The sequence below is a fragment of the Chiroxiphia lanceolata genome, chromosome 3, assembly GCF_009829145.1.
Source record: "Chiroxiphia lanceolata isolate bChiLan1 chromosome 3, bChiLan1.pri, whole genome shotgun sequence".
In the NCBI taxonomy this organism is placed as follows: domain Eukaryota; kingdom Metazoa; phylum Chordata; class Aves; order Passeriformes; family Pipridae; genus Chiroxiphia; species Chiroxiphia lanceolata.
In genome coordinates this window covers 104298070-104314056 of record NC_045639.1, presented here as the reverse complement: position 1 = coordinate 104314056, position 15987 = coordinate 104298070, and the positions used below count along the sequence as shown (strand labels likewise).

The 15987-nt window shown below is 38.5% G+C and overlaps 1 protein-coding gene across 1 annotated transcript in view; it reads left to right on the top strand.

The window, feature by feature from the left end:
• Positions 1–14051, top strand: part of NBAS (NBAS subunit of NRZ tethering complex) — a 166612-nt gene extending 152561 nt beyond the window's left edge. Inside the window, exons 51-52 of the mRNA XM_032681667.1 lie at positions 3346–3474; positions 13287–14051. Of these exons, the coding sequence (XP_032537558.1) occupies positions 3346–3474; positions 13287–13562 (405 nt within the window). The 3' untranslated portion in view covers positions 13563–14051. The remainder of the gene's footprint in view (positions 1–3345; positions 3475–13286) is intronic.
• Positions 14052–15987: the final 1936 nt, after the last annotated feature.

Sequence of the window (15987 nt, the reverse complement as noted above, 5' to 3'; positions counted from 1 at the left end):
TACACTATTCGGACAGTCTTCAGTGACTGGCAAGTTGTCCAGTCTCTTCCTGTGGAAAAAAGGAATGGAGACCAATCCAAGGATTTTCAGGTTGGACAACACTATCCTACACCTTACTTCTCTGGTGCAGAGGACAATAAGTGTTTCATGTGACATTTTCGAAGTCTTGCTGAGCTCAGATTTCATAAGGAAAACGGAGGCAGTGCAGTTTTTCCTCATAGGAGATACCAAGTGAGGAAGAATGGATAAGAAGTACCCTTCTCCATAAACTACTAGCAAAACTGACATTAAAATAAAACACCTTGTTAATATAAATGCATTTTAAGAGGACACTGAAAAATGAAGGGCAACAGACAGAACCTGCAAAAAGTAGTGCATGGATGAAAATACCTCAGAAGTGAAAGACTGGGGAAGTGCAGTGTATTATTTTAGCAGAGATTGAGGGGTGTTTGATTGTATTCTGCAGATATTTTTAGATAGAACATGAGCTAATAAAAATCTCTCTTGATTTACAAAGAAAGATATAACAAAAAACAATTCAGTTTATGTAATTTCAAAATTTAGCGTAAGGCTAAATATCCTGAAAGAAAGCAAAGTTAATTATTGGAATGTGTATTTCACCTTCAAAAGAGATGATGGCTTCCCTATACTTGAGCACATTAGGTAAGACTGAATATGTCTGCTAGTCATGCTACCATCAGGGAGAAAGTTATTCAAGGTGTCTGTTCAGTTTTGAAAGGCTTTCAGACAAAAAGAGTTATCAAGCATGGTAAAATTGCTGTTTTACTCAGGTTGTGTATCTTACAACTCTCAGAATTTATTTTTCTAAGTTGCATTTATTGCTGTGGATACACATTTTCAAGAAAAGGAGACGTAGAGTGAATCTCTAGCTTTGCATTCAGTGAATTTGCTGGAATGGCTGGTGTGCTGCTCAAAAGAAATACAATGGAATATGAAATGATCAGAAGTTTGATAAGCATATGAATGATCAGACAAAGTTTAGTGTACTTGTTTAATCGTCTTATTCCTTGATCCCGTGTCATATCCTTCCCAACAATCATGACACTCTCTTCCCAACTCTCATGACACTACATTGAGAGGAGCTGTCGACTCCCTCAAGGGCAGAGAGGCCCTGCTGAGAGACTGCAATAAATAGGAGACTATATAAAGTTTAACAAGGGCAAGTGCCGGATTCTGCGCCTGGGATTGGGTACCCCTGTTTGTGTGTATAGACTGGGGAACAAGAAGCTGGAAAGCAGTGCTGTGGAAAGGGACTTGGGAGTCCTGGTTGATGCCAAGTTGAATGTGAGTCAGCAGTGCCCTGGAAGCCAGGAGGACCAACTGTGTCCTGGGGGACATCAGGCAAAGCATTGCCAGCCGCTCGAGGGAGGGGATTATCCTGCTCTGCTCTGCACTGGTGCGGCCTCACCTTGAGTCCTGTGAGCAGTTTTAGTCACCCCAATATAAGAAAGACATTAAGCTATTAGAGTGTCCAAAGGAGGGCCAGTAGGATGGTGAAGGGTCTGGAGGGGAAGCCTTATGAGGAGTGGCTGAGGTCACTTGGTCTGTTCAGCCTGGAGAAGAGACTGAGGGGAGACCTCATTGTGGTTTTCAGCATCCTCATGAGGGGAAGGCACTGATCTCTTCACTCTCGTGACCAGTGACAGGACTGAAGAAAATGGCATGAAGCTGAGTCAGGGGAGGTTTAGGCTGGATATTAGAAAAAAGGTGCTTCACCCAGAGAGTGGTCGGGCACTGGAACAGGCTCTTCAGGGAAGTGGTCACAGCACCAAGCCTGTCTGAGTTCAAGAAGCCTTTGGACAGTGGTCTCAGACACGATGTGATTTGTGGGGATGTCCTGTGCAGGGCCAGGACTTGGACTTGATGATCCTGATGGGTCCCTTCCAATTCAGCATATTCTATGATTCTAAGCACAACAATCAGTAGCAGTACTGAATACAAGTGTAAAGGAACAAGTCTGAGTAAGAGAACAAGCTTTGCCTTAGTGACTCAGAGCTCAGTGTGTTGGAATATATCCTTCTAGGCTGTGTTTTTTGAAGGGGTAAATTTAGAAAAGCCTGAGCAGAAAGAGAGAGTTCCCTGTCCCAGGTAAGGCCAGGTGTGTCTGCAGTATATTACAGTTGGAGCATTTAACATCTCATCTTCAAATAATTTTTAGGCTTTTAAGCTCACAGCTACTGAAACTGTGCTGCTACAAATGTAGATCATCCTGGTCATGAAGTTGTTACAGTTGTCATTAAACTGCAAGAGATGTAAAAAATATGTGACTTGCATTCTCTCAGCTTAATGTTTAGTTGATGAGTTCCTTTGACAATTGCTCTCAAAATGGTGGAGTGAAACAGCATCTCTAAGAGATAGATACCATTTTCAAGGTAACTGTAATACAATATCCAGAGTCCTTAGTGTAAATTGCCTTTAAATATGGGGCATCTCTGATGGGCCTCATTGGGAAATGGTTGTGACAAGCAGCCTGAATTCTCAGAAATGACAAAAAGGGAAGAGGAAGGGAAGGGGAAGTTATAATTTGATTTATAATATAATTTGTTCATTGAACTACTTTTTGATGTATAAATGAATAAATCACTGTACGATTAAGGGGGAAAAAAGCCAATCTACAAGTTACATGTAGAATGTTTTGTTTGTTTGTTTTAACTAAAAGCCAGCATAAAGATTTGGAAAGGCAGAGTTGATTTGTTGGGGGGTTTTCATTTTAATTTTTGAAGATATTTCTCTGACCAGTTTCTTCTTGAAAAAGATGTGATGCTAAATTTATGCTATATTATATAATACAAGAAACTAGATGAATGATGGAAAGTTAATTTGCTAAACTTTATTTGTGTATAAAATATCATATAGAATTTGGAGACATTTTGCAACAGAACTTTATGATGTTGAGCTCTGCTATGTACTGTTATTTCCTCTTTATTTTGTTCCACTTTTATGATTGCATAATGGAGTTACAGAAATGTCACAGGTGTCTCTTAAAGTTTCTTTCTGTGCTTTGCAGCATTTCAGTAAGTACATATATATTAGTCCCACAGAGAGCTGTGATTGCTCTGTTATTTTTTCAGTAAAACTCCCGTTTCTACTGTTGATTCAGTACCTGCCTTGTCTTAATCTAACAAATGGTGCACTTTAACCTTGTATTCCACATTTTTTAAATTTGTCCTTTCAAGTTACCAAAGAGCTATTTCCGACAGGGAAGTTATTTGTTGTGGAAGTTTGGTTTTCATTTTACATTTGACATAAAATTTTCATAAATTTTAGTGTGAATGATGATGTTAGTATCTCCAGAGATTGCACTGAGTTTTCTTTTATTTTCAGTGTATAAAAGAATTATGTTTGCTGCTGCTTAACCAGTCCCTCCTGCTGCCATCCCTGAAACTGCTGGTAGAAAGCAAAGACCAAGATCTTCATGCTGTGGCACTGGAGCAGATAACAGCTGTTGCTAAGGTATGAAGAATTGAATGAACCACCTTTCAGAGTCTAAGCTAATAAATTACCTCTTTTATCTTTATGTAGTGAGCAAAGACTACTAGACACTTACCATTATTAAGATTTTCCACAGGTATTGTGTCCACAGTGAACAGTAACATCAGGCTAGTAAGATCTTTTATAGATGCTTGAGGTGATTAAACCTCATAGGACTTTGTTTAAATTACCTAGTATGCTATTTTAAGTCATTGTGGTGGAGCAGAAACTATTCTGTTTTATAAAGTAGATTGTTATCTCTGTGTTCATATTATCACACTTTGGGTTTTTTTAAGTGATAATAGTATGTCAGATGACTTAGTTGGTTTCTGACAAGGTTGGCAGTCTGTTTATATACACGTGGAGACCTGTTATGTCACTGGTTTTGTAGTGATGGTGTGCTAGGGGACTTTCATGCAATTATAAATAGGTTTTATTCGATACTGTAGCAAAGTTACAGTCTCAGACCTTTTTATGAAGGAGAATGGCTTTCCTATCTGACTGAAATAACTGCACAAATAATTTCCAGAATTATAATATTTAGGTGGGAAAACCTCATCTCTAGTACTTCCAAATTCTGCACCATATCTTAGGGAGCTCTTGGTTGTGTATTACAGTACAAAATAGTAATTGATGGTATATTTCCCATGTGATACTTCAAAATGAAACTACCCATATGGAAACAATTTTAAAAATAAGCATCCCCCAAAAGCAAAGGCTTTAAAAATGCAATTTTTAGAAATTCAGATTGAAATTATAACTGCTCTAGTTATATTGATTGCCATGAATTTTTCAGATTCCTTAGTTGCAATAAACTGAAAATCCTACTTTTGCACCTCTATTCCCTATGAAAGATATTCTAGATCCCAGAATTCTCCCTTAAGGGCTGTGCCTTTCCTTCTTATGCTGCACATTGTATTCCAGAAGCTTTCTCTTTTTGCATCCATTGGATAGTTTGAGAAATGATCTATCATCTTTCCAGGACTGGTGAAGACTGGTCAGAAAAGCAGTGCGTCCGGAAGCATAGGCTCCATCTCAGATGCCGCTAATTTTCCTTCAAAAGGACCTAGTTTCCAACTTTTTTCATGTGTTTTTATGAACATTTGAAACAGTAGCATGAAAGGTAGCAGGACATATTATATGTAACACACATCGGCTTGTATCAAAATTCCATACCATCGCTAGCATCCAGTTTGAATTTGGAGTGTTTGTTAGTTGAGTTTGGTATTTAAGCAAAGAACCACCATGAAGGTGTTCCTCTTCCCTTTTTTTAGACAAATAAACCACAAATCTTCTGACTTCTTCACAAAACATAATATTATGAATATTAACCACCAAACCAATAGTACATTGGTAGTTTTCTTTTACCACTTGCTATTTTAGATTTTATGTCTGCAAAGCAAGACTTTTTTTTAACTGCTTTTAAACAAGATGATCTCACTGAAAAGCAAGTGTGGATCTGATATATGCATGCACTTTCTTATCTCTGTTCTTGTTAACCTTTTAAAATTGACTTTTTGTTGGCAGATGAAAGCTGCTGTATAAGTGACTAACTCTGAAGCTTGTCACCAGGAATTTGTGTCCAAGTATATTTTATTTAACTATTTTTAAAACATAATGTTGTGCAGTAACGCATTCTGAATGGTTGCTAATTGTATTGCACTCTTAACTGGCCTTCTCTTTCTGGTGTGCTCCAGCTTTCAATTCCCTACACTCTAGGTTGATTACATTATATTGGAGTTTCAGGGCCAGAAACCTTATTATCTTCTTACTAATATAAAGCACTTTGTACATCTATGCATGCCCAAAATAACATTCTTTTTGGCCTTCTTATACAGGGCAAAGCTTGATAAGCCGTTTCTAGTTTTTTTCTTCTAAACTTAGTATTTTGAGCATGTAGTTTGGTAAGATTGCTGGATAACCTAGAATTTTCAAAGCATTTGGCTTTGGTCTAATGTTTCATTTTAAGTCAACGAAGATTTAACTATTGAGTTTATTACATCAGGCATAGAACTTAGCCAGTACCTTCAATGTGGCATTCCACTGGCAGTGTTAGAAAAGCAGCTAGTAGAAAAGAGTGCTGTGCTCAGTGTAAAAGCTGTTCTTACATTGTGTGGAAAAGTACCTCTTACTCCTTGTTTTATATGCATCTCTTATGATTACATTCTTTTCTGTTGTACTAAAAGTGCATATATTACTTAGCTGTGGCAATGTTGTTTATTCAGTAAAATTTTCTATGCCTACTCTTTCCTTTTTAAAATACAGTATTTGGACTGTTAATGCTTTTTGTAGAATTCTTAATGAATTTTTCATGGGAAGGCCATTTCTTCTTACATTAAACAGGAAACGGACAAATAACGTCTGGCAAAGGGGAATCATAGCTATTGATTCCCTGATGTAGTGCTAACACAGCTCACAAACATGGCTGCGTGAAAAATACAGCACTTGCTTGCTGATAGGATGTATTAGTTAGCCATTTGTTGTGTGTTGCTGACAGCTTTATGGATGTTTACAGTTAAGGATGATGCTGAAGTGCTGATACTAGGAATTGTATAGCTTTTGCCTGTAATAAACAACCGAGTTTTTGTGTAAGCTTTTTTTGAAATTGCAGATCTCTCTTTTTATTGTGTATCTTTTAATGAACTGCCACTTGTCTTTTTTTGGGTAACAGAAATAACAGTTCTCTGTGTTGTGTGGTGTGTGAATGATTTAAAAAATCAGTTTTCTTAAATAAGCTTTTTACTGCCAATAGAGCCCTTAAAAGTCAGGTTGTTTTTGAGAAGGGTTTCAGTGTTGTCTGTACACTTGGTTATCTCTTAGAGATTAAGACTGATTTTTATACATCTGACAGAACAAGTAAATATTCTATTACCTCTTGGTACCTGTACTGTTAAAACAACTAACAAGTGGGAGTTAATATGAGCAGTCCAAATACTTCTTCAATCAAGACTTTAATAGAAACTTTAATAGAAAAATGTTTTACTGTAAAATAATACCTTTGCTCCATTTGCACACTATACTTTCAATGAAGAAGTTCTGAGTCTACCTTTGCAACATATTTTACTGAAAAATATCATATGAAAAATCATAAAAAATGTGGGAAATAATGGAATTTCTAGTGTTTTTCATTGTCTTATGCCATTTATGGTTACTCAATGGGGCTTACCCTTTAAAAGAAATCTTGTTAAATTATGTATATATAAGCTTAGTGGTCATTATGGTAAAATATCTGTCTCTAGATTATTTTTCTTGTTTTCTTCTCTCCTTATTTATTTGTTCTGTAGAGACTCCAGTAAGGAATGAAATTAAAAGCATTTTTACCTCCAGTAGTAGTGGAGAAGGGAATATTCTGGAAGACAGCATTCATTTCTTTTCTGCTATGTCATCAGCAGCTCTTATATTTCATAATGCATGGATTTTATAATGCATAAGTTATGGGTGAAATAATAATAATTCTGGTAAAATCAGAACCTCTAGACACCTGCACAAACAATGCTGATGGGGAATTGCCCTGAACTTGACTCGCCCCTTAGTGAGGCAAAAGAAAACACCTGACCTGCTCTTGCTTCTCAGAAATTCTCACTGCAGGACAGATTTTTTTTTCAGATATGCTGCATCATAGCAAGTATTTGTGCAATGTCCATGTAGGCTGTATTAGCAACCAGAAAAAAATGCTGGATGTAGATATGTGTCCTTGGTCTTGGGGAGTGGATACACAGAATTCTTGCATTCATGGTTGCACAAATTTGTGGAGGCCTCAGTGATTTATCGGGAAAGCCTTCTGTATGCCTCAAGTTCCTCTTCTGATCTTCACCCACCTATTTCACACACAGGCTTGCTTGAAACTCAAAGGCTCACTGTCTGCATGCCCAGGGGACCTGCTGTCTTGGTAGAGCCGTGAGCCTCCAGCCTTAGTCCATTTCATAATATTAGTGTGCTGATGGCAAAGCCCCAGGCAGGCCTGCTCAACCCTTACTAATTGTGCACTGACAGCAGTGAGTTCAGCTTAAGACACAAGCTGCTGTTCTGATTCAGAAATACAGAAGGGGTGAATACAGGTTGTGCAGGAAACAACTTGAATCCTCTGCCCTCTCTAGGAGCAGCACTTAGTAGTCTGGGGTGAGGCTTTTCACCATCCTGCTGAAGGTGTGCAAAGTTTAGAGTGCACAGAGTGCAAATGGGTCCTTGCTTCTTTTGACAGAAAATTTGCTGACACATGGTTTTCCATCTGTAAATGTAGATCCATTTATACATTCTGCATTAAAGAGACATTTGATAAAATGCACAAGCAGAGCACTATAGTGCTGCTTCAGTGGAAATGAGTGCATCTGTTGCAATTCTGTGTCTGTGCTGTCTCAGTTCCTAGATAAATGCATGTGTCTCTACAGGGATAGGTATTGATCATCACAGTCTAAAGGCGTGAGCTAGTCATCAGAGATAAGAGTCACAGATCATTTGGGTTGGAAGGGACCTTAAAGATCATCTCATTTCAACCCCCCTGCCATGGGCATGGACACCTTCCGCTAGACCAGGCTGCTCAAAGCCTAACCTGGCCTTGAATGCTTCCATGGAATCCATATCCACAACTTTTGTGGGCAGCCTGTTCCACTGCCTCGCAGTGAAGAATTTCTTCCTAATATCTGATCTAAACCTACCCTCTTTCAGTTTAAAGCCATTTCTCCCTGTGCTAACACTCCTTGCCCTTGTAAAAAGTCCCTCCCCAGCTCTCTTACAGCCCCCTTTAGATATTGGAAGGCTGTTGTGTGGTCTCCTGGGAATCTTTCTCCAGGCTGAAAACCCCAAGTGTATCAATCCTGTCTTCATAGGAGAGGCTCTCTAGCCCTCCTAAGATTGTCTTTGTGGCCTTCTCTGGACCGATTCCAAGAAGTCCATGTCTTTCTTGTGCTGTAGGCCCCACACCTGGATGCAGTACTCCAGATATGCATGAGAGCAGAGATGCCACTTGAATGCCTACACTTTAATGCTTGAAAGTAGATTTTAGCCAATACCTAAATAGGTATGTAAGCCAAGGAAAAGATTTCAGGAGTTCTCCTCCTTAACTTCATTATCCCCATTAGTTCTTTTACTTAGACACATGTACATTGTATGTAAGCATCACACTAAATGTGCACAGTCAGATCCTACTGAAGGAGAGATGGAGACGAAAAATGAAAGTTATTTTATTTCCATTTAAACCTTCCAGAAGTAATAGATTTTACACTAATGAAAAATTTAGCACCCTTAGCATGGAGTTCTAGATAGGCGTAATGATTTTTCTCTAACATATACACTCTGAGTTTGTCATTATTGTGGGTCATAGTTCATTCTCACAATATGGAAAGTGGCTATGTGTTAACTTGTGCAGAAGATACCTGCACCTCTGAGGTTTGCTTAAACTGCAGTCAGCTGCATCCCATATCATTGGAACAGTGATTCTGGGATTAGTGATAGACTTTGCTGGAACCAGAGTTGAAAGGCTTAGTTAGGGTGTTGGGTAGCAAGGGCTCTGCGTCTGCAGGTGGATCGACTCCTTAAAAAGGTCCTGCCTCTGCTGTCTGCCCAGAAGAAGTAGCTTTTTAATAGTGGGGTAGTAAGTTTGTTTTTTAATAACTGTCTTAATTGGGGTTTACTCTCTTATAGACAACTTCTGTCAAAAGAGTGATTTTTGAAAATGAAAATGTGGTGCATTTAGGAGTCTCTGTCTACTTTAGGCTAAAAATAACTCTGAAGGTTGATTGAAATAATGTTTTTAAAAGGTGTAAAATTGTGAGGATCTAAATTCTACCTGGAACACTGTCATGACTCAAACAGATGGAAGAATTACAAATCTAGTGCAGAGTAAGAACACGGCAAATATATAGGCTCTTTTTCTGAGATGATATTCTCCCAACTTTCAGTTATTTTCAACTGTATGTATTTGCTAACTAACTGCCAGTGATTTTCTTTCTTGATTTTGTGCAGTTTCTCCTTAAAGTTCTTTGAGCTTTTACATCCTGCAGTATCATTTGCCAACAGTGTAAAAAAAACCTTATTTTTCTTATTTTCTCTGAATCTCATCCTGCTAGATTAATTTGATGCTTCATAGTTTCTTTTTTTATGAGATAACATGTTTAATCAATCCCCATATAATTTTAATGATGTTACTATCTGCTTTATACTCTCTAAGCTACCTCTTTTCTAGATTGGAGAGTCCTAGTTTTGCTGAGTAATTTCTTGCATAGAAACAATATTATTCTCTCTATGGTGTATTTTTAAGTTATACTTTGTGTGTTTACCTTTTATATTGTTTTAGTTTTTTTTTTTTAATTTAATGTTTGTTGTTCTAACAACATTATATACATTATCATACTTTTATCTAAACATAGCTGCTCAGTGTATAAGCTGTGTTAATTAAGGTTTTTAAATATACATCAGTTCATTGACAATCTGTGTAGGTGTTTGTAAGAATTTTGGGGTGTACATTTATTTTTATTTAAACCAATACCATAACTGTCTCTTCATATGCAACTGATAACCTAAAAAGTGGACATGCCCTAGAGTTGCAAAACAGGTAAATAGTCAATCTAGGTTTCTTAGCTGCCTGTTTTTATACAGAATTCTCATTAAACGTCGGTGTCTCTGTATTCCTGCCACACCTGCCAGACTCCACTTTAATTGACCAAAATAGACAGTGGCCTAAGCTGTGTGAAATGAATTCACAGGGTCTGGTTGCCATCTTGTATCTCCATCCAGTTGCCTGGAGACAACTAAGTTAACAAAGGTTTCCTCTTTCTGACTACATCTTCAGACAGTTTTCAAGTCAGAAAATGGGAAATATTAATCAATTTAAACCTATTGAACTATTTGAGCTTAAGGATGTGCTGTTGCATGCAGCAAGAGCCTTTTTTTGTGCTGTTTTGTCATGTGTAAAGTCACAATGATCTCATTTCTGTGTGAGTGCAGACAGATTGCTCTACTTGCATATTGCATGTGAGCATCTTCAGCCTCATAGTATAGCTCAGATGTTTAATAGTTTTGTGCTAGGAAAGGTCTTTTACTTTCAGATTTGTCTCTCTCCAATTTGTAGGTTTCTGGTATATGAAATCACACTAATCTATAGCACTTTTCATTAACTGAATAGTAGCCTAAAAAAATTTAAATTAAACCTCACATCTGCTGTTAATGTCATTACTGTAATTACTGTTTGCATTTTGTGTTCATAAAATCAAACAATGAAGCCCTGTGTAAAGTTGCATCCTACATACAGGTTAAGAATAGAGCACACAGAGCTCAGAGGTAGGGCAGAATATCCCTCCAGCCTCCCATTTCAGAAAAGATGACAGCTGTTTGGATAATGCCTTAGTATGCTATGTAGTGTGCTACAAGATGCCAGCACTAGGAATTTCAGAATCATGGGATTGTTTGGGTTAGAAAATACCTTTGAAGTCTCATCAAGTCCAACTGTTAACCCAGCACTGCCAAGTCCACCTAAGTGCCACCTCTACACATCTTTTAAATAACTCCATGGATGATGACTTAGCCACTTCCCTGGGCAGCCGGTTCCAGTGCTTGACAACTTCTTCCATGAAGAATTTTCTTCTATGTTCAATCTAAACCTCCCGTGACAAAACCTGAGGACATTTCCTACCTATCGCTTGTTAACTAGGAGAAGAGGCTGACCCTCCCTGTCTCCCTGTAACCTCCTTTCAGGTAGTTGTAGAGAGTGATAAGGTTCCCCCTGAGCCTTCTCTTCTCCAGGCTAAACAACCCCTGCTCCCTCAGCAGCAACTCATATGACTCACTCTCCAGACCCTTCACCAGCTCCGTTGCCCTTCTCTGGACACTCTCCAGCACCTCAATGTCTTTCTTGTAGTGAGGGGCCCAGAACTTGAACACACGATTCAAGGTGTGGCCTCACCAGTGCTGAGTACAGTGGGATGATCACTGCCCATGTCCTGCTGGCCACGCTATTGCTGATACAGGCCAGGATGCTATTGGCCTTTCTTGGCCACCTGGGCACACTGCTGGCTCATGTTCAGTGACTGTCAATCCATTTGGTTTATTGATCAACCTGTCTTCAACATAATTAACATATGACAGTTATTAACACAGGACCACCTCTCGAGCCTGCCATGGTCCTTCTGGATGACATTCCTTCCTTCTCCTTTTTGATTAGATGTAGTTGTTCTATTGTCCTTCCTTAAATAGTAAATTAGTACAACAGTGCGTTTCAAGGAATCCAGGAAAGATATGTTGTCTCAGTTTAAAGAGACCGAAGTGTTTTGGTACAGAGGATGAGTTATGAGGAAGACCAAACTCCTCCCTCTAAGCAATTGTAAATCTGAAATTAAGAGGTTCCAATTGAGGAAGTGTGGAGAAAGAAAAAAAGAACAGCCCTTTATTAAAGGATACATGTGTATTAGCAGAACACAAGAACAACCAAACAATGATCCTGTACCCAAAAATCCCCTTCAAAAAGGAAACAGTTTAGTACTTTCTACCTTTTAGTGCAGTTCTAACCACGATCAGCAGGGGGTGCTGTTGGGCTCTGGCAGGAGAAACCGAAAATGGAGATCTCCCCCCACGTTGAGAAGGGGAAGGGGAAAAAGGGGGCTCTTCCCACGAAACTCACGCTATCTGCAGCTGGCTGTGGCTGGGATTTCCCCCCTTTCCTCGATGAACACATGCTGCTACCAAACATGGGAGTGGAGGAGGGAAAAGGGTGACCTCCTCCCCAAAAGGTTCCTCTGCAGGTGGGTCAAGCCTCTCCGATGAAGTCCAAGCAGGTCTGGGCTGGGGGCAGAACAGGGTGCAGGAAAGTGGAGGCAAACTGGGGCCAGAAACAGCCAGGTGACCAGGCCAAAAACAAAGTGAACCTCGGACCCGTCCAACACACACCCTCCCTACAGTCAGGGCAAAAGAGAAGTGCCTCCCGTAAAAAAGCAACTCATCAACACTCCCCATAGTCTTTAGAGGGCCATCAGCTTGGAAGTGGATCTGCTGGTTAGTTCTTTTGTGTGGATCAATCACCCTAGGCAAACACCTTCCCCGTCCCTCGTTCAACATCTTACTTTTGCAGCGATGCAGGGGAAAGAAAAAAATTCTCCCTTGGTTTTTTTAGAACAAGTAAACCTATGACACATGTGAAAATTAGCTGAAATAGAATTTAAAGTATTCTATAGTGTTTTTAGGAAAGCTGTAGACAAGATTCTTAAGAGAGTATCTGCTCTCATGTATCAAGTAACCACATTTTTTGAGGCATTCTAGATGTCTCACAGAGGTTAGCAACTCTGTGCTCCACATCTTTTATTATGTGCTATATTCTTCTCATCCTTCCTGTGAGTGCTGTAACTCTGGAAAATCTGATTGTGTCTGTGAATGTTGCCTGTCATATTAACATGTGGAATGTAATGTACTGTATTAATATAAAGTGAGCAAAATTTAATATACTCTGCTCTGACCTTCCTCAGAGTGTCATTTTTGATATGGAGCTAAATGGTGTGATCCGTTCTGCATTGGGACTGAGAAGCTGTGAAAAGTCTATAAAGCTGTTGATGTAATCCCAGGCTGTTAAGCATCCTTATTCCTTAACTTTGTGCAGGTCAAATATTTATATTAATGTGATAGACTGTTAAAGATGTACCTTTACATATTCTGACATATGCAAAGTGTGTATCCCTGTTGTTAATCCATATGGAATATTCATCTCACTTTGAAGGTCACATTGTACAGTTAAAACTGTCGTGACATGTTCTGGTTGATGGCTGTATCTGGTAATTAATTTTTAATTACTTTGAATTTCTCTTTCTTTGTAGGTTGATGATTCCACTTGTGATGCTGAAATTCTTTCCTTGCTCCTGGATGCCAAGCTAGTGGTGAAGTGCATCCCCACTGCCTTCTGCCCACGCCTTGTTCACCACCTGCTGGCTCACCAGGGAGAGGGAGGCTGGGATGTAGAGGAAATAGCAAGGCAGCTTAAAGAGGCAGGATTCAATGCAGAGGCTGGGTCCCTCTTGATGGCTCATCGAGGGACTCATCCTGCACTCAGGACTTTTACTACTGCCCTCCAGGCTGTCCAACATTGGATCTAAAACTGTATTTGTCCACCTTTTTGCTGGAGATCTTACACAAAAGGGAGAAATCGATGTTCTAGTGAAGTAACAAAGTGAGTTATTACCTACGTGTTGTAGAAAACAAACAGCACACAGTGAATTCCCATATACGTCTAATTGTTTAAAAAAATTATCGGTGCAGACTGTATCGTTCTGTTGTTTGACTAGCAAAGCATTGAATTTGATAATCCCTTTCAGATCAAAGTGTTAAATGGTTACACTCGGTGACATAGAAATGAAACATTAGTAAGCTGGCAGGTAATATACAATTTGTCTTAATTTCTGTAAGTAACTTACTCTTGTTGTAATGTAAAACTAATGTAAAAATATAATTATAAAGATATATATGGAGCAAAAAAAGTCACAATGAAGAGTGATTTTTGAGAATTTCAAAACCTTAAAATTTGGTATTGTGCAATGTTGTTATCACAGCTTTTGTTTGCAATAAATAAAATATTTTGCATTTAATGTACTCTTTCTTTTTTCAGCCTTTTAGTCAGATAAATACTTTCTTCAGCTCCTTTTTCTGAAATTGGTGTCTCCTCTTAGTGATGTTTATTCATAAGGACAGGCTGAAGTCTTTGAGATATTTTTCTCAAATACTCATCTCAAATCCTAAACATGTGTTGATACCTTTTGTGAATGCACTTTCAAAGTATTTACTTATATTTTTCTTGAATTTTGAAAAATTACATAACTGTGTTTATTCCAAATGCCTTTCTGTCTTAATAAGGCAAACCAATATTTTGATTGTTTTCAGAGGTTTTTTAACAAGTGGACTGTTGGTTACACTGCATTACTCGAAGGGTTTGATGTTTCCATGTGTTTATAGGAATTTGTTAAAATCAGTCTGTCAGTCTTTTGCCTAATCTTGTGTTCAGATCTAATTTTGATGCAATAATGTACAGAAACATTACACACAGTAAGAGCCACAGGTTAATACATGTTGGAAGCAACCTCTAGGTAATGTAATGTAACCTCCTACTTAAGGCAGGTGGCCTTTATGGTTGGAGCAGGTTGCTCAGGACTGCATTCACTTGGGTCTGGAAAACCTACAAGGATGAATGTCTTGGCTTGGCTGTGCCCATTTTGAAAAGCTTTTTATGTTTGTTCTCTTGGGATCTTCTTTGTTTTACCAGCTTTTACTGTCTGTGAAAATGTCTCAGGTGTCAGCCTTACTTCCCACATTGCACAGGATTCTTAATGAGACTTTTAACAATGCTTTAATTCTTCTGATTGTTAACTTATCTTTTGTACCAGCTGTCCCTCAGTGTTTATGGAAGTGCTTGTATCATCCATGTATTAACATATCAAGTTCAAATTTCTATCATTCAGCTATATTGCCTTAATTCAGTTCTCTTACGTTAGCAGTCCCAAGAGCCCCAGACTAGTACAGCAAGTATATTGGAATTGCAGAGAAAAGAGAGGAAAAATTTTAAAAAGGTAGTGTAAGTGGTAATCAGTAGTTATGGGCAAACCACAAGGCACAGCTCCAGCAAGCAAACCTTGGATTATTTTGTAGAAGATATTTCAGTACTTTACAGTGAAGCATTTTGGTGTGTCTGCGTGTTTTGTTCTTGAGTTAGTAAATTCAGTACTAGATTTTCTGACTATTCTCATTCAGGATCATGAAAAGTTTGTGTTTAGTGTCACTCTAAAGCTGAGCTGTAGATAAAGCTCTAATGAGTGTTATTGATCTTCTGTCCATTTTCTGGTTTCTTGGGATTACAAATCCATGATAAATGTTTTCCTTGCAGCCTGGACTACTACTGATTTATTCTGTATTCAAAACTCACCTGTAAGAAAGAGTATGTATGTTAGTATATACATCCACAATTATTAACCTCTATTAGTGTATGTTTCAAAGAAAATTAAACGGAAAAAAGAGAAAGAAGAGGCATGTAACAGGGATGTGTGTCCCAGTGCCAATCTTTTAGTATCTTCTATATTGCAGATGAATATTTTTGGCTCTGGGATTGACCAGGATACACTAGAAGATGCTGTTGAGTTGGGTTTGGATTTTAGTTTTTGTTTTGTTCTTTTTAAAGAAGCTCACCTTGGTGTGACTTTTAGTCAGGTTATTGTTATACTGAACACTGGGCAGTTCAGTTCTGTCAATTTGTTTGATTTGCAGTTGGGATTTGTTCAGAATACAGCATGAGCAGACTTTTTTTTTTTTACCACAAACAATTCCACGCTCTGGAGATAGATCTGCTCCCAAAAGCAGGTAAATAAAGAGTTGAGTTGTGTCTGCAAGAGCAGTGCTTCCTAGGGCAATTAATCCTCTTTTGTCTGAAGAACACAGATAGTGTTTGGATCTTTGAGGAGCTCTGGTGCCTGGTAGACACAGCAAAACAGCAAAATATATCACCTTTCTTTTGGGTAATTAGAACTAGAGATTAGG